This window comes from Epinephelus lanceolatus, chromosome 15 (genome assembly GCF_041903045.1).
Source record: "Epinephelus lanceolatus isolate andai-2023 chromosome 15, ASM4190304v1, whole genome shotgun sequence".
In the NCBI taxonomy this organism is placed as follows: Eukaryota; Metazoa; Chordata; class Actinopteri; order Perciformes; family Serranidae; genus Epinephelus; species Epinephelus lanceolatus.
Genome location: NC_135748.1, coordinates 13,480,540 through 13,500,930, shown reverse-complemented (window position 1 = coordinate 13,500,930; position 20,391 = coordinate 13,480,540). Strand labels below are relative to the sequence as shown.

General features: G+C 39.3%; 1 protein-coding gene across 1 annotated transcript in view; it reads left to right on the top strand.

The window, feature by feature from the left end:
• The window catches only part of kif6 (kinesin family member 6), a 93,283-nt gene that overhangs the window by 38,260 nt on the left and 34,632 nt on the right, over positions 1–20,391 (top strand). Inside the window, exons 11-13 of the mRNA XM_033642343.2 lie at positions 986–1,091; positions 4,641–4,800; positions 17,845–18,042. Of these exons, the coding sequence (XP_033498234.2) occupies positions 986–1,091; positions 4,641–4,800; positions 17,845–18,042 (464 nt within the window). The remainder of the gene's footprint in view (positions 1–985; positions 1,092–4,640; positions 4,801–17,844; positions 18,043–20,391) is intronic.

The following is a 20,391-nucleotide window of genomic DNA, read 5'->3' as shown; positions in this document are numbered from 1 at the left end:
ATTAACCGTGCCTAAGTCCCCTCAGTCCGCCTTTTTATTATTTCCTCTACCCGGGTGATTATCCTCGATTTCCCCCTGTTTGTGGTCAAACTCACACAGGGAACCTTTAATGATGTCTGTTGTGACCACACTCACTGGACATGCTGACTTTTTCTGTTGCTGTTTCCTCTCCGGTTTATGCCTTGAATCATCCCCAGCGCTGAGTGATTGCACATATCTTTGCTTATTAGCTGTCACATTTCCAAACGCTCATATATTCTCAGGCGTACAGATCTTAACCTTTCCAAAAGAATATTTTTCTGCCGTCTGTGCTTATTAAGATTCAGTATCAGTCCATTCCCATACTGAAGTCAATTTAAATTTATTTTCTAAATACAATATTAGTTTGCACAAATTCCTACATAACACATCACCTCACACCTTGGAAAGAATATCTGGAAACAATCAAATTCTAGTGTTTGAAAGATGATGGTTTTTCTCTCACAAAATATTGTGCATGGCACTGAAGGGCATTCTCCAGAGTCCAACTTTGTGTGCAGTGCCCTGAAAGAAGACCGCTACGTTTGTTTTAAGTCCTTCGTCATGTAAACCTAGCATGTTTCTACACTGAACATGTTGCAGTGGAAAAATGAAAACCGCACGTTGTCGTGCCTACATTGGATCCGTCTGGACAGTTGCCTGTTGGTCTTTTCCAGTGGCCGGTTCCAGAGGTTGAAGAACCAATGTTTGGACTATCATCCAGTGATAGTTTATCAACAGGCCGGCCCAGTGGAGCTGGAACACGCGTTTAAGTAAATAGTTTTCTTTGACCAGACCCACATTTTAAACATAAGAAGCACTTCTCATATATAAATATTAACTGTTTGAGTGCCTGTTGAGCTTGTGCTAAGTGTGATTGAGAAGGACTGTGACATGGAATGTGGCATGAGTTTAAGCTTTGGTAGGTTATTGGAAATTTTCTCTGTGTGTGTGTCTGTGTGTTTAGATTGGAAGAGTTAGTTAAGGCCTTTCTGGGCGACCCTGATCCAGACGTGACACTGTCATTGGGACCAGACATGAGAAAAATCCAGTACTGTTTCTTTCTGCTGAAGGTAATATATTTCCCGTAGTCTTTCCATGTACAGTATCTGCATGCAAGTCTCCCTGTATAACCTTCACTGTCTGTTCTTTCCATCCATCCATTGTGTCCTGTTGTTATTTTTGTTATTTCCTCTCCTGTCCATGACAAGATCCATGGGCCATTACCATGGTAGCGTGGCAGCAGAAGATATTTTCAGTACAGGTTGCTATACTGGTTCATTGAAATGGATGTTTCAGTTGGTCGATGTTAGTATGGAAGCAAAAAAGGGACGGAAGCACTTGAATTTTAACATGTTAAAACTTAAACACCACTGAGCTCGTAGCATTGAAATATCTGAGTTTGAAAATCATGTAATTAAATGTATTCGTTCTGAAATAAGAATGACATTTCTTGATTTGTAATTTCAAAAGCTTGAATGACTTTGAATCAGTCAAATTCAGATCGAAAGCTACATGTCAAAAAATTTCAGATAGGAACATCCGGGTACCTAGTACTGCATTGTCAAGGTTCAGTTAAATAGAGGATAGCGGTAGGCAGGCAGGTGGTTTAAACAAAAGGCAGGCTTTAATGCAGCTGGTAAAACACCTCCAAACTGAAGATACAGGCAGGCGTAACTCAAAGTCCAAAAGAAAGAGGAACCAAAACTAAACTGAAAACAAGCCAGGATGGCATTGTGATCATGGGGAAGCAATCCAACAAGGTACACAAAAGACTGAAAAACAAACCAGGGAATGGCACCATGCATGACCACAGACAAACTGACAAAGGACAAAGGGAAAGTCACAGGTACACAGAGGACTAAATACAAGAACAAGACAAAGCTGGAGAAGGTGGGCACAGGCAAAAGGAGGGAAACACGAGGAATGGCTGACGATGAAGACAACGAGGGTGTGGTAGGGAACATTAGGGTGGAACACTCTGGAACAGGGAAGGACTAACAAAACTGATACAATGCAGGAATGTATGAAAACAGGCAAAGGCAAGAAGTAAGACAAGACATGACACATGAGGAGTGACCTTCAGAGTTAAACAGGAAACAAACTATACACAAAACCTAGGAACATGACATGTATCAGCAGTCGAGCCTGAATGCAATCAAGCCGACTTCTGGCCTATCAGAGCACATTCTGTCAGTCATGTGAACCAAGAAAGTGGCTTGAAAAACCCAAAGATGACCACAAGGGAGAATGATAAGCTGTGTTAAAATTTCAAAATTAAGTATTCTGTGGCTCTTGAAGAAATTTATTTACCACTTTCTCTTATTTGTTTCATGTGCTAGTGCTTTATCCTCTCTGTAAGAGTGAAAGGCTGGAAGACAAAAATATAGAACACATCAGTGAGGTGTCAGAACAAAACTCTGCACATTTCCCTCTATCAACTCAGTAGTGACCAGCTGACCAATAACCTCCATTAAACAGCTCCCTCTACTGTCCTCTGCCAGGAAATGCTTTACATTTGAATGACCTAAAAGCTATGTAGATGGTTACTGTATCATCATCAATATCATAGATAGAATTTTATCACTTTTTTTCACAGAAAAGACTGATGAGAAAAATGATCTTATCCACAGGCCAAACCATAACCTAACTGTATATTGTGTGCCTAATTCTTGAGGCTATTGCTAGAAAGTGAAAATAATTTAAAATCCAGTGATGCCCAGTTATTTCCAGTGCTGCTGATTTTCCCACAGCCTGTTGTAAGTCTAGACACTTGGTGTTTTGCAGTTATTTGCCATCTAATTAGAGGCAAGATGTTATGTGACATGCATGTGTTCAAACCAGAACTTCTTAAGAATTTGCACAGCAGCTAAAAGACTTAGCCGAGACATATCTACAAACAACACACTGGTCTGAGCTCCTTTTCCTGTTGTATTTGTCAGTGCAGTGTGTCTCCCATAAAATGGTTATATAAATGAGAGCTGAAATATTTCAGCAAATGGATTATTCGATCAACAGAAAATTAACCACCAGTAATTCATAAATAGTATAATCAACTTACAAGCAAGCAAGCTAACATGCAACTGTGTTATTTGGAAGCTGATACTCAAACTTGTTTCAATTAATGTCATAATTGTGTTTCCTTTGTTTGTTTGTTTTTCTCATATTTTATTGAATTTTTATTTTTTAACAAACCAAAATTAAAAAACATTCATCTCAGAAACATGACACCCACTAAAAAATAATGCAAAATTAAGATAACTAATCTCATGGGTTACTAATTAAATATCTAGTAAGAGTAATAAAATAAAATAGATAACTAAGTAAAGAGTCCATGACAAGTAAAATTTGTACAAGCACGACATGTTTAACATTCTTTCTGTGAGACTACCACAACAATGCGGAGTGTCCATTCACTGTCCCATGTGACATTCCATGTCCACAGATAGTCTTCCAGCAAACAGATTCTTGTATTGCACCCAATCCACCTCCATCCTCATCTTTGTGACAGTCCCTCAAGAGCAGATTACTTCCTTTGTATTTTTTATAAAAGTAGAATCTGGGCATCATTTTGGGTTTGGCTCGATGCCCAATTCACTGACAATTTATCATGCAGACTGCCGTGGAAAAGGTTTGTAATTATATGTTGGTTGCCAAATGTTTGTAGAAAACACAAATTCTTAAAGTTTTGGTTTTGGAGAAAGTCAGATCAGTTATAGACTTTGTTCAACATTTCTCAAACAGCAGCCTATGGCCCACTGCTGCTAAATGAGCATAGGGAAAACACTGCGGTGCTCACACTGTTCTTGCACTCTGGTTTGGTTGGAGTTGGAGCAGCCACCAGAAGCAGTTCCAGATCCCACTTGAATGTCTGTTTATCTCTTCTTCAGTTTGTTATGATCCGCAAACTCTATCTCAGTTCAGTTTACATTCCTCTGAGCATCACCCGAGTCACACTTCAGTGATTCTGTAGGAATTTGGATATGGTTTGAATTTGATTTCTGTCCTCTTTGTTCTCGTCAGTGGCTAGCTCTTTCATGCTCAACACTCTGCTTATCCTTGGTTTAGGATGAAGTTCAAGCACCATGCATATCTGCAGTTTTATCTTTTCAGCACTGTGCACTTAGACGTGCAGTTTGACCACAATGATATACAGCTGAATGTATGATGTCACACTGCAGTGGTGGCATCCTCAGCCCAAACTCTGCTATCTTCTTCAGTGTGCTTCCAAACAGTGTATGTCCTCAAAATTTCCCGGGATCACCCTTATCCCTCCTCTGTGCCTTTCTCTTCTTCTGTGTCTTCTTCTCCATGTGGAAAAAACTGCAATCCTTTAACATGTTTCCCACCTGTCTTTAAACCTGGAGTATCATTGAAATGTTAGAGTTATATTGCAGATAGGGAAAAGAGGGGAATTTAATTAATGTTTAGGGAATATAAGGGAATTTAGAAGAGCACCACTTTCCAGGATGAGACCACAATTTCCAACTTGTTTACATTCATGGCATTAGATGGTTCTTTATATTGAATATGTTTTTCTCGAAAGCAAACCCAAGTGTAGTAGGCCATTCTCTGAACTTCTATTAGAGGTCAACAATCTTTCCTTTCTGTTTATTGTACAGATAATGATCATGGACAAGCAAGGTGGAGAAAATAGGCAGAGTGATGGGCGGGCGTCATCAGCAGCAACAGTGAGGGAAGCTGTAATTCAAGACTGCCACCACTGTGCAGCAGAAGTGACCAGATTAAAGGAGATGATGACGCAACGTGATAATGAGATCAGTATCCTTTGATGTGGTACAGCCATCAGGCTATTGATCATCAAGCTATAAAACATGAAATTTCTGCCACAGAAATGACATTCCTTCTGTTATATGGGGCATTGTACCGATTTTGTGCAAAGTGCTGTCCCTTACCAAAAAAACAACAAAAATAATAAAATTGAGTATTCAGACATAGATATTTACAAAGATGATGTTATGGCCTATTTAAACCCAGGACATTAAATGAGAAAGTGATATGCTAAATATATACAAAATCACCATTTATGGGGTACTTTCTATTGGGAAGTAGCTGTCCCCAACCCTGACCTCTAAAATTCAATTGATGTAAATAACACTTAAAACATTTTTCATATTTTTTTCAAAAGTCTAATTTAAAACATCTTTGTGATTAAGTTTAAACAGAAGTTGAAAGATTTAGATGTATTGTGGGATTAATTTTTAAATTAAGAAACTATGCTAAAAAAGTAGTGTCCCTTGTTTTCAAGTCACTACCGAAACACAAGAGTTTTAATGCTCTGGTTGAGTCTGGATTTTAGCCACACCCTTGAATTTCTGAGTCTGAAAATCAGTGTGTAACTTTTAAAGTTGTCACTACCGAACACATGTTCTCTTCAATTATGTAAAAATTTGGGGGGTTTATGCAAAATATTTGTTTGTTTGTTTGTTTTTCTGTGTGAACAACTCTTCAAACATGTGCTTGTTAGCCATGTGACTGCTAGCATTCTTTAGTTATCCTGAAAAATAGCTAGGAATGTCACTACCGAAACCTATGGTAAAGTTTCGGTAATGACATGATCATTTCAGTAGTGACACAATGGAATGGTCAGTAGTTAAACCCTATAATTTTGTGGTCCAAAGTCTTGCTCTTCTCTGCTCTGCTCTGCTCTCCTCTACTCTACCCTGGTCTACTCTACTCTGCTTTACTCTATACTCTTCTCTCCTCTACTCTGCTCTGTCCTACTCTGCTCTGCTTTGCTCTACTCTACTATACTCTGCTCTGTTCTGTTCTGTTCTGTTCTATTCTGCTCTACTATACTATACTCTGCTCTACTCTGCTCTGTTCTGTTCTACTCTGCCCTACTTTGCACTAATCTGCTCTGTTCTACTCTACTACACTCTGCTCTATTCTATAATCTGCTCTGCTCTACTCTACTATACTCTGCTCTATTCTATACTCTACTCTACTATGCTCTACTCTATTCTGCTCTGCTCTGCTCTACTCTACTATACTCTGCTCTATTCTATACTCTACTCTACTCTGCTATGCTCTACTCTATTCTGCTCTGCTCTACTCTGGTCTTCTCTACTCTATTCTGCTCTGCTCTACTATACTCTGCTCTATTCTATACTCTACTCTACTATGCTCTACTCTATTCTGCTCTGCTCTACTCTACTATACTCTGCTCTATTCTATACTCTACTCTACTCTACTATGCTCTACTCTATTCTGCTCTGCTCTACTCTACTATACTCTGCTCTATTCTATACTCTACTCTACTCTGCTATGCTCTACTCTATTCTGCTCTGCTCTACTCTGGTCTTCTCTACTCTATTCTGCTCTGCTCTACTCTACTATACTCTGCTCTATTCTATACTCTACTCTACTATGCTCTACTCTATTCTGCTCTGCTCTGCTCTACTCTACTATACTCTGCTCTATTCTATACTCTACTCTACTCTACTATGCTCTACTCTATTCTGCTCTGCTCTGCTCTACTCTACTATACTCTGCTCTATTCTATACTCTACTCTACTCTGCTATGCTCTACTCTATTCTGCTCTGCTCTACTCTGGTCTACTCTATTCTGCTCTGCTCTGCTCTACTATACTCTGCTCTATTCTATACTCTACTCTGCTCTACTCTATTCTGTTCTGCTCTGCTTTGCTATACTCTGCTCCATTCTATACTCTGCTCTACTCTACTCTACTATGCTCTACTCTACTCTATTCTGCTCTGCTTTGCTCTACTCTACTATACTCTGCCCTTCTATACTCTGCTCTACTCTGCTCTGTTCTACTCTGCTCTACTTTGCCCTTCTATACTCTACTCCACTATGCTCTGCTCTACTCTACTCTGCTCTGCTCTACTATACTCTGCTCTACTCTATTCTGCTCTACTTTGCTCTACTCTGCTCTACTCTGCTCTGCCCTCTCAAAAATTGAATTGTTTTATTGACCACAAAACATTTGTCTTTGAATTTGTAATTTCCACCATAAGGCATACATTTGAGGAAATATGATGCAACCTTAAAAACAGAATAATGGTCACTACCGAAACAGGACAGTCACTACCGAAACAGTGCAGTCACTACTGAAACACTGGGTGTTTTGTAAAAAATAAAGTATATTGAGTTATCAACTAAAGTATTAGGATGCTAATCGGTTACATTTATGTTCTGTTTCATCAATTATTAACTCTGAAAGCGTTATGCATTTTACAAAGAAAGACTGCATTTAGATTTTGAAGAATTCTATAATTTGAACTTAAACAAGGGAAGGAACAAGCATAACAGGTTGATATATATATTTTTTGTGTAATATAATACTATATGTTTCGGTAGTGACAAATTATGGGAGAGGAAAAACATTCCAAAACATTCTGAAAATACAATATAAAAATTTACAGTCATTTTACTAGATATGTGACCTTTACATATGGTACAATATATATAGGGACAAAGTTTTGGAAATAAAACATACAAAATTTCAAAATATTTCCAGCCTAACTTTGCACACATTCAGTAGAATGCCTCATATAAGTGAAAGGTTGTAATATTCCAAAGAACAAGTCTATAAGGATTCAATCTTGGAATCCATCAGTCGTTGGTCAGATTATGATGTAGCCCGTGGGGGCAACAGTGGATATTTGGATCTTGAGCGGGCCAAGACTTCCTCTTCTGTGCACTGGTGATTTTGGCTAATCTCTATAAACAGATATCTCCTAATTGCAGATTAATTTTTTTCAAAAGCTAATAAAAAGCTAAATCGCCATCTGATTACAGCCAGTGGGTAAGGAGAATTTTGGCCAATTTGTTCTGGATCTTTTTCTCTCCACATGATCTGTTTACCTGCTGCTCAATTGTGATGGCTCAATACTACTCAGAAAATAAATAGCAACCAGAGCACTTCTAATACCAATCTTGTCCATTATCTTACAGACTCTGCATTCATATGCAGATATCTGTTTAAAGGGGATTAGTACGGTTTAGATATACATGTGACTAGTACTAGAAGTGACCAATTTTACGTTGCATGTCTAAGGTAATGCTAAAATCCCCAACTATTATACTGGATGCATTATACGGTAAGTTTAAGATGTAAAGCAGAGATGCTGTATATTTACATAGATAGGATTTCAGTGCCAATACTGTCATTGCATTTTTGGTAAGGCAGTCTCAAAGTGGTATCTGCTAGTCTTTTGTTTATCATTGTGCTATGCTCAGTAAGAGTCAGGCTGCAGTGTGACACCACATTGTCTCCAGAACAGCTTCAACTACTCTCAGTGAAGCACTGATTTGCTATACGTGTTCAGATCTCTCTTACTGCTGCTGTAATGTATAGTGCAAAACAAAGTGTACTGCTGGATTCACAGTGGTGCAGGAATAAAGCTCCTGTTCACTACCAGAGAGACTCAGGTTTGACTCCCAGGCTTGTTTGTGTAAATTAAAGACAGCGAGAGTTGTCACCCTTTTTACCTCACTGTGACTGATTGGTTGGGGTGCGTGCACATGTAGAGTGTAACTGAAGGGGATGGCTTAAAAATGAAACAGTATAGGTTAAAAGAGGCGGCTGGCAACACTAAGGGAAGCACACTGGTGTCTACACCCTCTCCAGTGCACTTTGGGAATTTGCATTCCAAATTGATATAAAATGGGGGGAAAATTAGCAAAAATAAATTGAGCTGGTTTCCACTCCAGATTTGTGTCTGCTTCCAACAGTTTAATAACACTTACTGTTAAGAGTCAAATCTTTATTTGCAGAAAGGTATTTATCCTAAAGTAAATCTGCCTGTGTTATTGCATAGTTGGATTACAGCTCTTCTACACACACATAAATTATGAAATGTAAGGAGTCTTGCATTCATCACCAGTGCCCCAAAATACACATAAAATGTTGTTTTAATGTGTATGCTCAGAAAGATCTTCATCTAATGACTGCAGTTAATCATAATTACTATTAATCATAATCATGGTATTTGCATTTGAATATGATATTTCTAATAGCTTTATGGGATTACTCTTCCCTCAACCTCTCTTGCTGCGGCTTGTCATTAGATCACAGCACATTAGTTGGAAAATTGAGATGTCTGCTTGATTATTTAGCCACAAAAACCTCAGCTCTCCAAAATAAATAGAATATTATCATGCCGATATTTCACCGTAGTATTTCTTGGACCAAGTGTATGTAATGTGAAATCCTCTCGTCTTTGTAGATTTTCCCTCTCAAGATGTCATACATTGGTTTTCACATGATGCAAATGGAATTGCCACAATTGGTATTGTGCGTGTTTTAAAGGCCCATATTTCGGCCAGTAATGTATGCGCTTCGCTGACCATATTACCCTTATGTTCTTTCATTGTGAAGTTTGTATATAAATTAGCAGTAGCCTAAACTGTCAATCCCTCAGTCAGGGTGGTCTGTCTACAGCCTGTAACACTATAGTTTGGGTTGACCAACCCTGTAGGGATGACATCATTTCCAGCCAGAGCCCTAATAACCTTCTAGATTCAGACGATTTCTACAACTTAAGCTTGTATCCGCTAGCTAATCACCATGCTTTCCATGTCTGTATAACTGTCCCACCCCCTGCTCTGCTAAAACAGTTACTGGGAACCATCGGCTCCTGTAGTACAGGCTTACTGTTCCCAGACTGACGCTGAGTCCTCCCAGGGTTAATTATGGCGAGTTCCCTGTAAAACAAAAGATTTTATCTCTACCCTCTGCCACTGTGTGCTCCCATGCATGGTTGACTCTGCATGGGAGTGGGCACCTGGTAATGTTTAGTTGACTCTGCTTGAGTTATGACACATCCACCACTAACATGATGATAGAGCAACAAGGAGGACTAACAAACACTGCTGACTTTAAAGGAACACTTCACCCCCACAGTGACCGTTTGTATATCAATTACTCACCCTGTGTTACGCTGAATTCATGAAGGTAACTTTATTTTTCTTGCATGCCTCTGGTGAACAAAGAATCCACAAACGAAAGAAAATTCTTGATGAACTGAAGTAAAAGATCTGCATTTAACAACACCAAGACTATATCAAAACATTTATTTACAAAATCGCACTCAACTTGTGCAGTTGAATGTGTCATTATCCAGCTGTATGCTCATTGCAACTGAGCATTCACATGCATTTTCACTAAAACCATCCTTTTAAAACTGGACTAAAAGTGAAACTTAGCTACACTCTCTTCAAAGCCAGACTCCATTGACAAAAATTGTAATTTAACCTTGTAAAAACATGGGAGCTGCTTGTCTGCCTCTGCTTCGATCTGTTTTTTTGTCTGTATTATTGTGTGACTGAATAAATTAGACTTGGATTATACTGCACCAGTTGTGTAAGGGTTTGTAAATGGATGTTTTGCTGTTGTTAAATGCGGATCCCTTATAATCCAATTCATTATGAATTTCTCGTTTTTTTGATTCTTTGTTCACTGGTGGCACACTATAATTTTTTTCTCCACAGATTCAATACAGAATGAGTAATTGATACCCAAATGGTTGTTGTGTAGCAATGTATTCCTTTAAAGAGCAACATTGTACATGCCATGGAAAAATGCCTTGTAGCGTTTGGAATTTTCCAAATTTTGTCACTGTGTTAAAACATTATAAAGTCAAGTCCGTGAAATGTGTCTAAAAACTGTGCTTTCAAGGGTTTTTGTAAATCTGTGCTGACAATCTACAGAAAATCCCAAAGTGGAGCAGCAGTGGTGGAACGCATCCAAAACCCTCTAAATGAAACCCTGTGCGCTGTTTATGCTGTTGATTGCTGTTATTGTCATATGGTAATTGGCAGATGCAAGAACCAGAGCTGCTTTGAAAATGTGTCCTTGGTGCTGCATTTAAGAGTTTGTTACCCAACAGCATCTTATTAAAATAGAACCTGGATGGCTAATACTAGGCTCACGGGTTGTCAAAATAATTAAATTAATTGGGTAGCTGCTTTCATTATGTTGTTATTTAGCAGCAAATTCTTGAAGTCTTGGTCTTCGATGCTCTCATAGGTGTTATTATTGTCTACTGGCAGTGATCCAGGGACATAAAGTAACAACATTTTGGGGTAGAAAAAAATAGTAGCATTCACAACTAGCAGATTATTCCAGTTTATTTTCTCTTGGCTCACATATACTGTTGAATGTATCCAAGAAATGTTGGCTAATACTAAATCAGAATTGCAACAATGAGAAGGCACAGAGGTTATCTCACAGTGTGTTTACTGCATTGGCTAAGGTTTCCTGGAGTCCCTTAACAACTCTGGTCATTGTTCAGTATGATTTCTTACATCAAGACATGAATGCTCCAAATCCCAATCAATCAAAATAATGGTATACAATTTATTGCTCAAAGACTCCTATACTGAAAAAAATCTCTGGCTCATGGCTGTAGTAGTTAATGTAGTGGCATATAAGATATTAAGCTCCTTATTTTTAGCCACAGTGAAATATGTGGACATCTACCTGATGGACTGGCACAAAATCTGTCATCCATAGACAATGCACCTTAATTGCTTTGGGAAACCCCTTGACTTTTCATTCAGTGCCACCAGCAGGCTGACATTTTCTGCTTTACTGGTCAGGAAAGGCTGTGGGGACAATAAGGATAGCAGACGTAACTTTACTTTGCTTTAGTTGTGTTTTAGTGCGGAGAAAACATTCAGTATATTTAACCACTTTTCTAATGCTTCCTGACATTTCGACAGGTTGATGCCTTTAACCTTGTTCGGACCCCATAATTTGAATGTTTTTGCTGGGTCTGATGAAACAGCGGCTCATCAGGCTTGATATGTAATCATCATTACTGGTCCTGTTATAGTGTTCATGAATATGAATTGGGAGGGATTTATTGTTTGCTGGGTTCTGTCACTTGATTGTGACTTTGTGAGTCAGCTGTGTAACTCATCCATGTGGGTTTTGTGAGAACTCTGTATCCAAAAAGCAATTTCCAGAATTTTAAGTGGTCAAGCATAGATGCAGCCAAGGCCTCAGGTTTGCTGCCAGCTGCATACTCTATTAGCATATATGCAAATGAGTACTGATTAAATGAAATTACCTAAATCGCTCTTTTGCAGTTTGGAAATGTTTGCCTGGTCTTGGATTAAACCGGTTATAACTAAATATTTTATATAAAAGATAGAATAGTTCTGTTGACACAGCAGTTGATATTAGCATTGGCACATATTCTGTGTCTTATGAATGACTGGCATTAGTCAAGCCACCAGAGCATATAAATTTGACAATGTTTACAAAAGCAGTTGTTTTGGGGCCTCGTTGACTACTCATCCCTCAATTTCTATTCAGTTCTTGCATTCTGTTACATTCTTTGTTTTGGCTCTATAATCACCATGCTTATGCTCACCAGAGGTCACTGATTATGGGTCTCATTTCCTTGCCAGGGTCTGTTTAAAATGTGCATGTTGACAAGCTCAGCCTAATGAAGTGCTGGAGTTGAGGACTGTATGTCTTAGTATTATTTTATGTTCCCTGGAGTGGTGTTGGTCACTTTCAGTGTCAGCACAGGTATTTTTTAAGCTCCTTAGCAATTAGGTGCAGTTGTTATTTAAAGCTTTATCATGTATTGTGCATCTTTAAATATGCAAAGAAACAGTCACTTCATAAATCCCCTCATAAAAAGCATAAACATTCTTATTGGCACAGCACAGATTTGTAATATGTGCTTCATTATACTGTAGTTTTTTTTTTTTTAAAAAAAAAGCAGAGGGACAGTATTTGCAATGCAGATATACAGTATGGCAAAATTAAAATTAACCTTATCTTAATTAATATGCAGTGTCTGAACTGGGCATTACAACCCCAAAGTACAAATTTGCAGTAGAACATTTGTCAAGATTTCTTGCTCTGAGCAAAGGTGTTGCACAGATAAAAGTGACAGATGATCAGACTAACACTTTGTCATAGGCCAATATCCTCAGTTGGCTTGAGGCAAAACCTGAGGAGGGAACAGGGGTCTTGTTACGGAGAGCTCCCTAAGTCTAAAAAATCTTCTATCAGTTTATAATGACAGCACTGTTAAGTCTGTAAGGCATGGCAGTAAAAAATGGGAATAACTTCAACACCTGAATATAATGATTGAAAGGCTATTTAAACTGTTTGGTGACACTAAAAAAAATCAACTAAGAGTCCTTAAAAAGTGGGGTTTCTCTTTCCTCCACTGACACGATTAGTACCTCCAACTCCTGATAGCTAAAACTGAACTGATGCCTTTTGTGGTCCATGACAGCAAGCAAGCTAGCCAGTGCCAAGTGAGAGCTGTTGATATTATGGCTTGTCCATCTTGAGTAGCTTAATGATTCATTCTAAATGTAGATAAAGGCATGACGGCACAAGTGCAGACTGAAGTTTAAATAAGCACAAGGCATTTGTGCTCCAGAGAAAGGATCAGCGCTCTGTGAATAACCTCCTAAGCCCTATCATAAGCTATTATGGCAAGGCTCAACTATACAGACCAGTGAGCAGTGATAACTAACATGTCTTTGGGGTCATCAGGTGTGAACCACCTTTCACCAGTGTTTCGTCTAGTTGGTCCCACGACACCTCCAGGAGGCTAGACAGTGATCTCTGGCATCCCAAAGACACTCCCCTAATGCCAGCTCTCACTGCTCCTTGCACCGACCCCACAACCTCCTTTACCTAACCTATATTACAACATGGCTTTCCCATCCAAACAGCACTGCCACCTTGAACAAACCCAGGCTCCGTTTATGTAAGCTTCGGGGCGTGACCGTGCCGAGAGTAACTTTCCTAGCAAGAATCAAATTTACAGTTATAATTAAGATTTCTTAAGTTGAGAAAAGATACAAGGTCTGAGATAGGACAGGACACAGCCACAAGTTTAGAAACTGCTTCTGTACTAGAAAAATAGATTTTTTCCAAACTTTGAAACTTAAGTTAAAGGCACAGTGTGTAGGATTTAGTGGCATTTAGTGTTAAGGTTGCAGATCTAAAACATCTACCGTGTGCCAAACTTTTGGGAGAACTTCGGTGGCTGACGCAAAAAAGCAAATGGCCCTATCTAGAGCAAGTGTTCCGATTTGTCCATTCTGGGCTACTGAACAAGCAGTTAGGATATTTTTCTGTAATGAGGCCACATAGGCCTTCTCTTGTCTGAAAGGTGCTGGTTCTGTTTAACTAGATACTAACTGAACAGTGAGTGGATTTGCTATTAGTAGCTTCACTCCAATAGTATTTGTTTTCGAGACACCCACGATGTTCAAACCGTCCTCTAATACTGTAATTATAATCTAGCATCTTAAAAGATTTTGCATACTTGTATTGTATGGTACATTGAAATTGGAGCAATTTGTGGCACCACTGAGATTGGCACTGCACCTTTTCTAGCTGTGGTAATTTTAAAGGCATTTCTTTATTTCCTGTGATGTCTGCTTTATTGGACAGTATAATAGAGAGTGACAAGAAAGATGAGAAGGAGAGATGGAATGCACATCATGAGCTGAGCCCGACCACATTTTGAGTGCATGGCATGTGAAGCAGCCCACAGATCTGACGTGCAACCCCCAAGAGAAATTTTCATCCTATACTAGAAGTCTATGATGGTGTTCAGCATAAATGAAGATATCAGATGCCAGGGATCTCAATAATGGAAAAACCTGGTGAACAACAGTCTGAAGTAATGACTTGCATGAAACAATGACATAGGACCCGCAGAAACAGCCATATTTCTCTGTAAAACTTGGCTTCTATAGGTCATTTGGAATTGTGTCGAGTTTAGATTTTGGCAGTTTTGAGAAGAGTGCATGGTTGGTTTCATTGGAAACTGTAATTGGAGACTTGGTTCCCTCATGTTATTGTTCCCACTGACATCCCCTTTGTATTGGCTGACAGGAATATAAATTAACGTCTCCAGCTCCTTCAAAACTACGTCCATTCATCATCCAAAATAATGACATTCTGACTTTTTTTTTCTTTGAACATCCCAAATTATCTGCTGACCACCACAGTCTGGCCACAAGTAGATGTCTGCTAATCTCATGATAGGACCATGCTTGGAGAACAGACTAATGTGTTGTCTGTAAATTATGGGTTGTGATTAGGCCATCAAACACACTTCCATTTATAATGGAAAAACAGGCACACAGGAGGAGCTGAATGGATATTTTACGAGACTATAATGTTTTATTCATGTAGGTAATGTAAAGAAAGATCAAACTGAATGTTCAGCTGGATTTTTTCACAAGCGTACTTCTTATAGAATAACTTAAGCAAAGCTTTTGCCCCTTTACCTGCTAACATGAGCTTTGAATCCTTGCTTTCTGTTGATGTCTTAAAAGCAATCTTGGCAACTTTCTGTAAAATGGCTTGATCATGTTTTTCCCTTATATAGTTTCCCCATGCAATTCTAGTTCACACAATTACAATTTCCCCTCCATCGGCAGTCTTTATTGCAAAGAAAATGCCTCTGCTAGCACCGTCTTCTCCTTCCTCACCAGCAGAGGAAACATTGGCGAATTATGAGACAATAAGTCCCTGGGCACAGACATGCAGAAGGCCCCACAACTTCTTCTACATAGGAGTAAGACATACTGACTCGAGTTGTTTAGTATTTTTTTTATTATCTCTTTATAGTCATTATACATCTCTCTGTGGTTCTGTGTTGCTTTGTAGTCATTATGTGTCTCTGTGTAGTTGCTTTGCATCTCTTTGTTGTCAGTGTGTCTCTTTGTGGTGTTTTGGTGTCTTTGCAGTTGTTTTGTGTCCCTGTGGTCATATTGTGTTTATTTTTTAGTTATTTTCTGTCTCTTTGTAGTTGTTTTGTATCTCTTTGTAGTCATTGTGTGTCTCTTTGTAGTTGCTTTGTATCTCTTTGTAGTCATTGTGTGTCTCTTTGTAGTTGCTTTTTATCTATCTGTTGTTGTTTTGTATCTCTCTGTATTCATTGTGTGTCTTTGTAGCCATTTTGTGTCTCTTTGTAGTTGCTTTGCATCTCTTTGTAGTCATTCTGTTTCTCTTTGCATTTATTTTGTGTTTCTTTGTTGTCATTTGGAGTCTCTTTCTACATGCTTTGCATCTATATGTAGCCATTTTGAGTCTTTTTGCAATTGCTTTTCATCTCTGATAAATTTATTTTTAATCTCTTTGGAGTTGTCTTGTGTGTCTTTGTGGTCATTTCATGTCTCTTTGTAATTGCTTTGCATCTCTTTGTAGCCATTTTGAATGTCTTTGTGGTGGCTTTGCATCTCTTTATTGTGTTTTTAGCCTTTTATAGTAATTTTGTGTCTCTTTGTGGTTGTTTTGCCCCTTTGTAGTCATTGTGAGTCTCTGTGTCTCTCTTCAGCTGTCTGTGTGACATTTGGCAGTTGAAGGCCAGGCCCTGACACTTTGGGGCCCTGGGCCTGTGCCCAGCAAGTTTGTTCAGTAATTCATCCATGCTCCTGTAATACAGTAGGAGTCACTCTTCATTTCATGAAGCACAGCAACCAGGCGTCAATTTGATAATTGGATTTGAAAGTGCTGAATGTATCTGTGCTCTGCTGTATGCTTTATTATTGAAAAAGATGTGAGGCCAGCTGAAAGCAGTTTTAGCAGAAGGCAGTTGATCAAATACAGAATAGTGCTGTAGAGTTGGAAGCAAAGTACAGTACATGGAATGGAGGAAATGATTATAGTAAATTGTCCTCATGCATAGAGACATTGCACATGGAGCAGTGAAACGTGTCATGGCAATAAAAATGTGGAGGGATCTAAGAGGCAGTTCTTGCCTTTCAGCCTCCTCATGTAGACGCTCAATTACTCTGTCACACTCACACAGGCGCACCCAGATGAACAGACACAGCTACACTTGGATTCAAGTAGACAAACACATACATACAACATCATCAGTGAGAGAAGATTTTGTGGAATCTTGGTAGAGTATCTGCAGCCTCTCTGGCTCCTCTTCTCTCCACTGATTCATCCCAGACCATGGCATCTTCCCGAGCCCATAAGGTCAGACGCTGTGCACATGTCTGCACTCTGTCATTATTAAAAGCCCACAATGATGCCTGCTGCCTTCAAAAGAATACCTCACCCTCCAAATGGCCATTTGTGTATCTATTGCTCATCCCTCTGTTACCTTGAATTTGTTAAGAAAACTTTTTTTTTTCTGGTGTGCTTCCAGTGAACGAAGAATCCAAAAAATTGAGAAAATTCTCAATTTTAGAAGTCACGGGCAAACACGTTTAACAACTGCAAAACTGTAACAAAACATCCGGTTGCTAACTCTCACACAGCCAGTGCAACAGACAGCCCTTTCCTATTGGAAATTAAACTATAAGTGAAACTTATCTATGCTCTGTTCAAAGCCAGACTTCACTCACAAAAACAGAAATTTAACCTCGCTGAACACAGGAGCTGCTGGCTTGATCAGTCAGTCTATTTGTGTCGTTGTGTGACTGGTGTTTTAAAGGGTTAATTCGGTTTAACCAAAGTCATACAATACAATAACAGGATGAGCACTGATATACTACTGATATACTGGTACAGATGGTCACTGTGGAGATGTAGAATTCCTTTAAGAAATGGAAGCTTTCCTTCTCCTTTATATTGTTACCTTGGGGCTAACTTTCATGACAGTTCAGTCCAAAATTAACTGTTTTGAATATTTGAAAGAACCTTGCTTGTCCCCATAACCTAAAAGGGGTCTCCAGTGTTGTTTATTTGTACATCACATTTTAAGCACTGAACATCAATTGAAACAGGTCCTTTGGTATTCATGTGCAATTGAGTGAACAATCTCTTTTTCCATCCAGTACTTTGTCCAAAGGAAAGACGAGTAGAGTCCTTAACTCAGTGCCTACAGGTGTCCTTGTTAGGATGTTGAAGAAGGAGAAGAAAAGGGCCCAGGATGCTGCTGCTCAGCTGGCTGACATCAGCAACGGTCATAGCCTGGCCTCCCGGAGTGCCTCGAGGTTGTCAACAACGCCATCACTAAGGGAAGGAAACACTGACACCATCTCAGCCGATCATGAGGGACGAGCTATACAGTACATGAAAAGAGGTACTTGAAGAAACTTTAGTTTTTCATTTTATTTTGTTTTTTGTGGTGTTTCCAGATATGGTGTGATAGGAATATGGTGTAACTCTCTTTGCAATACAAAATGGGGTCTATCTAGCCATGCAGATAGGGTTTTGAGGTATCAGACTTCGCTTCCACCCCAGTTCCAATAAAAGCTGTCCACAGCAATGTGAGCTATCCAGAGTAGCAGGGACATTGTCTCTGGAAAAAGACGTTGCTGTTGAATCTTTGTCAAGAAGAAAGCAGGAAAAGCTCGCACACTGATCAGAAAAATGGATTGTCCACTGTTGAATCTTTGAAATGTCTTTTTGCCTGCTGCAAGCTCTGCGAAAAACATCACGCCCACTTTTATTGTATCAGGGTGGTGGAGAATTCTCACAACTGTGGTTAATAACAATCTGCGTGGTTATATAATGTCTTTAATTCACACTTTTGTTTGTTGTTTTTATTGTTGTTCGTATTGGGTGAACTAGACCTTTATGATTGCACTATTCAAGCAGCTTGGTGTCTCAGTGGTTTTTATTGTCATCTCACAGCAAGAAGGTTCTACCAGGTCCAACTGTGGCCTTTCTGTGAGGAGCATGCACTGTCCATGTTCTCATATGCATTTTAGGTATAAGGTGATACTCAGAAATGGAGTTGGTCCTTAGCGCTGCACTATTGCTGCTCACTGCTACTAAATAGTAAGATCGGTCAAAAGTATCCAATGGGAACTAGTAAAGCACTGGTATAAATTAAACACTTTTTCCAGATGTTTATTTCATTGAACATGACAGTTTGTCTGACCTGGAAGAAGTAAGGACTTTGTTATAAATCAGGCACTAAGAGTACAGACACATAATCTTTCTCAACTGAAATGCGGTCATAGTGATTTTCAGTGTGCCTGTGGGGCATGACAAATCCTTGATTTCTGGATTTCACTGCACAGCGAAGAGACTGACATCCCACAGCTCCCAACATTGTCTTATTTCTAAACAATGTCATCAGTGGGATTGCATGATGTATCGGGAGTTTCCTTTCAGAGGTCATTCAAGTGTCTTAGTGTAATCGTGTCGGCAGTTCAACATTGGACAGTACAGAATATTGAACCTGTAATTTGCTACTGATGAGTTTAAACCTATAATACTTACTGGAACCTGAAGCAGAGACCAGAGGGTCAAGAATGCTGTAATGTAAACACAAGAGACACTACTCAGACCTGACTGGGATAACATATCTGGATCCACTTCATTTGAGAAAACATCTAATACAAGGATACATATGCCTATATATCTCATATACTGTAACCAAACATGCCAGAGGATATTTAAAATTGGTGTTTTTTGGTGCATATATACAAATATTTTGCAAATATGATACGATTTCTCAGTTCCAGACTCAGTAACTGACAGATTACTTTCACATGTGGTCTTGAATTGAGTGTTATCACAGTGTTGCAGTTGATTAGCTTATCCCCATGTAGTTTTGCCATGGCACGTCTCTTCAGAGGGTCTTGACTTTAATGAAAGTACAATAAAGTCTCAGAGATGGCAGAGTTAGTAGCAGAGGCTTCAGACTGCAACCTCTCTTGGATTGTCAGTCTTCTTGTAACTTTCTTAGACATGAACTTGGTCTAAATGTAACAGGAATGTGGACTCTGCTGACAGTCAAGCCAATCAAGCTTTGGAATATACTGCCTAACCAGCGGCAGCATTTATTTGGCTTTTCCTGTTTAATTTTGGTTAAGTGGAGCCTTAAGTGTGATGATAAACCTGAGCCCTTATAACGAGCTCGGTCATAGCCATCGGGCACAGGAGTATGAGCCAGCAACTCATCACACTGAGGCCGCGCTCCTGTCTGTGCTAACCACAGCTCCCTCATCCTTTTTGACATTTTTGTGTAATGGTGCCCAGTGCGGTAATAAGGCCAGCGGAAAGGTAATTGCAAACAGGGTCTCTGAAAGAAGAGCCTATTAAAAAACAAACACATGTTTGAACTCAGTCCAGTCAGAATTAGTAAGCGAATCAGTCATTCGTCGAATGGACAATGAGGAGCGCTGTGATGGATGGCCATAAAGCTGTGGTCTATAAAACCACTGATAAATGATGTGCCATATGTGTTGGTCTCTCCCAGTGGTTTGTTATCTAAAAGGGAGCGAGCATGATCATTTGGGTCATCTCACCAGACGATTTGTTTTCACCTGCCCCCGCAAGTTCTCTTTCTTTCTCTCTTTCCCATTTTATGGGTCGTGATGACCTCTACGGGTTCGGCTTCCATTTGGTTGACCTTTGACTGAGTGGCATCTGCTGCTTTACAACCACATACTTAGACAATGATGAGAACTATTTTATA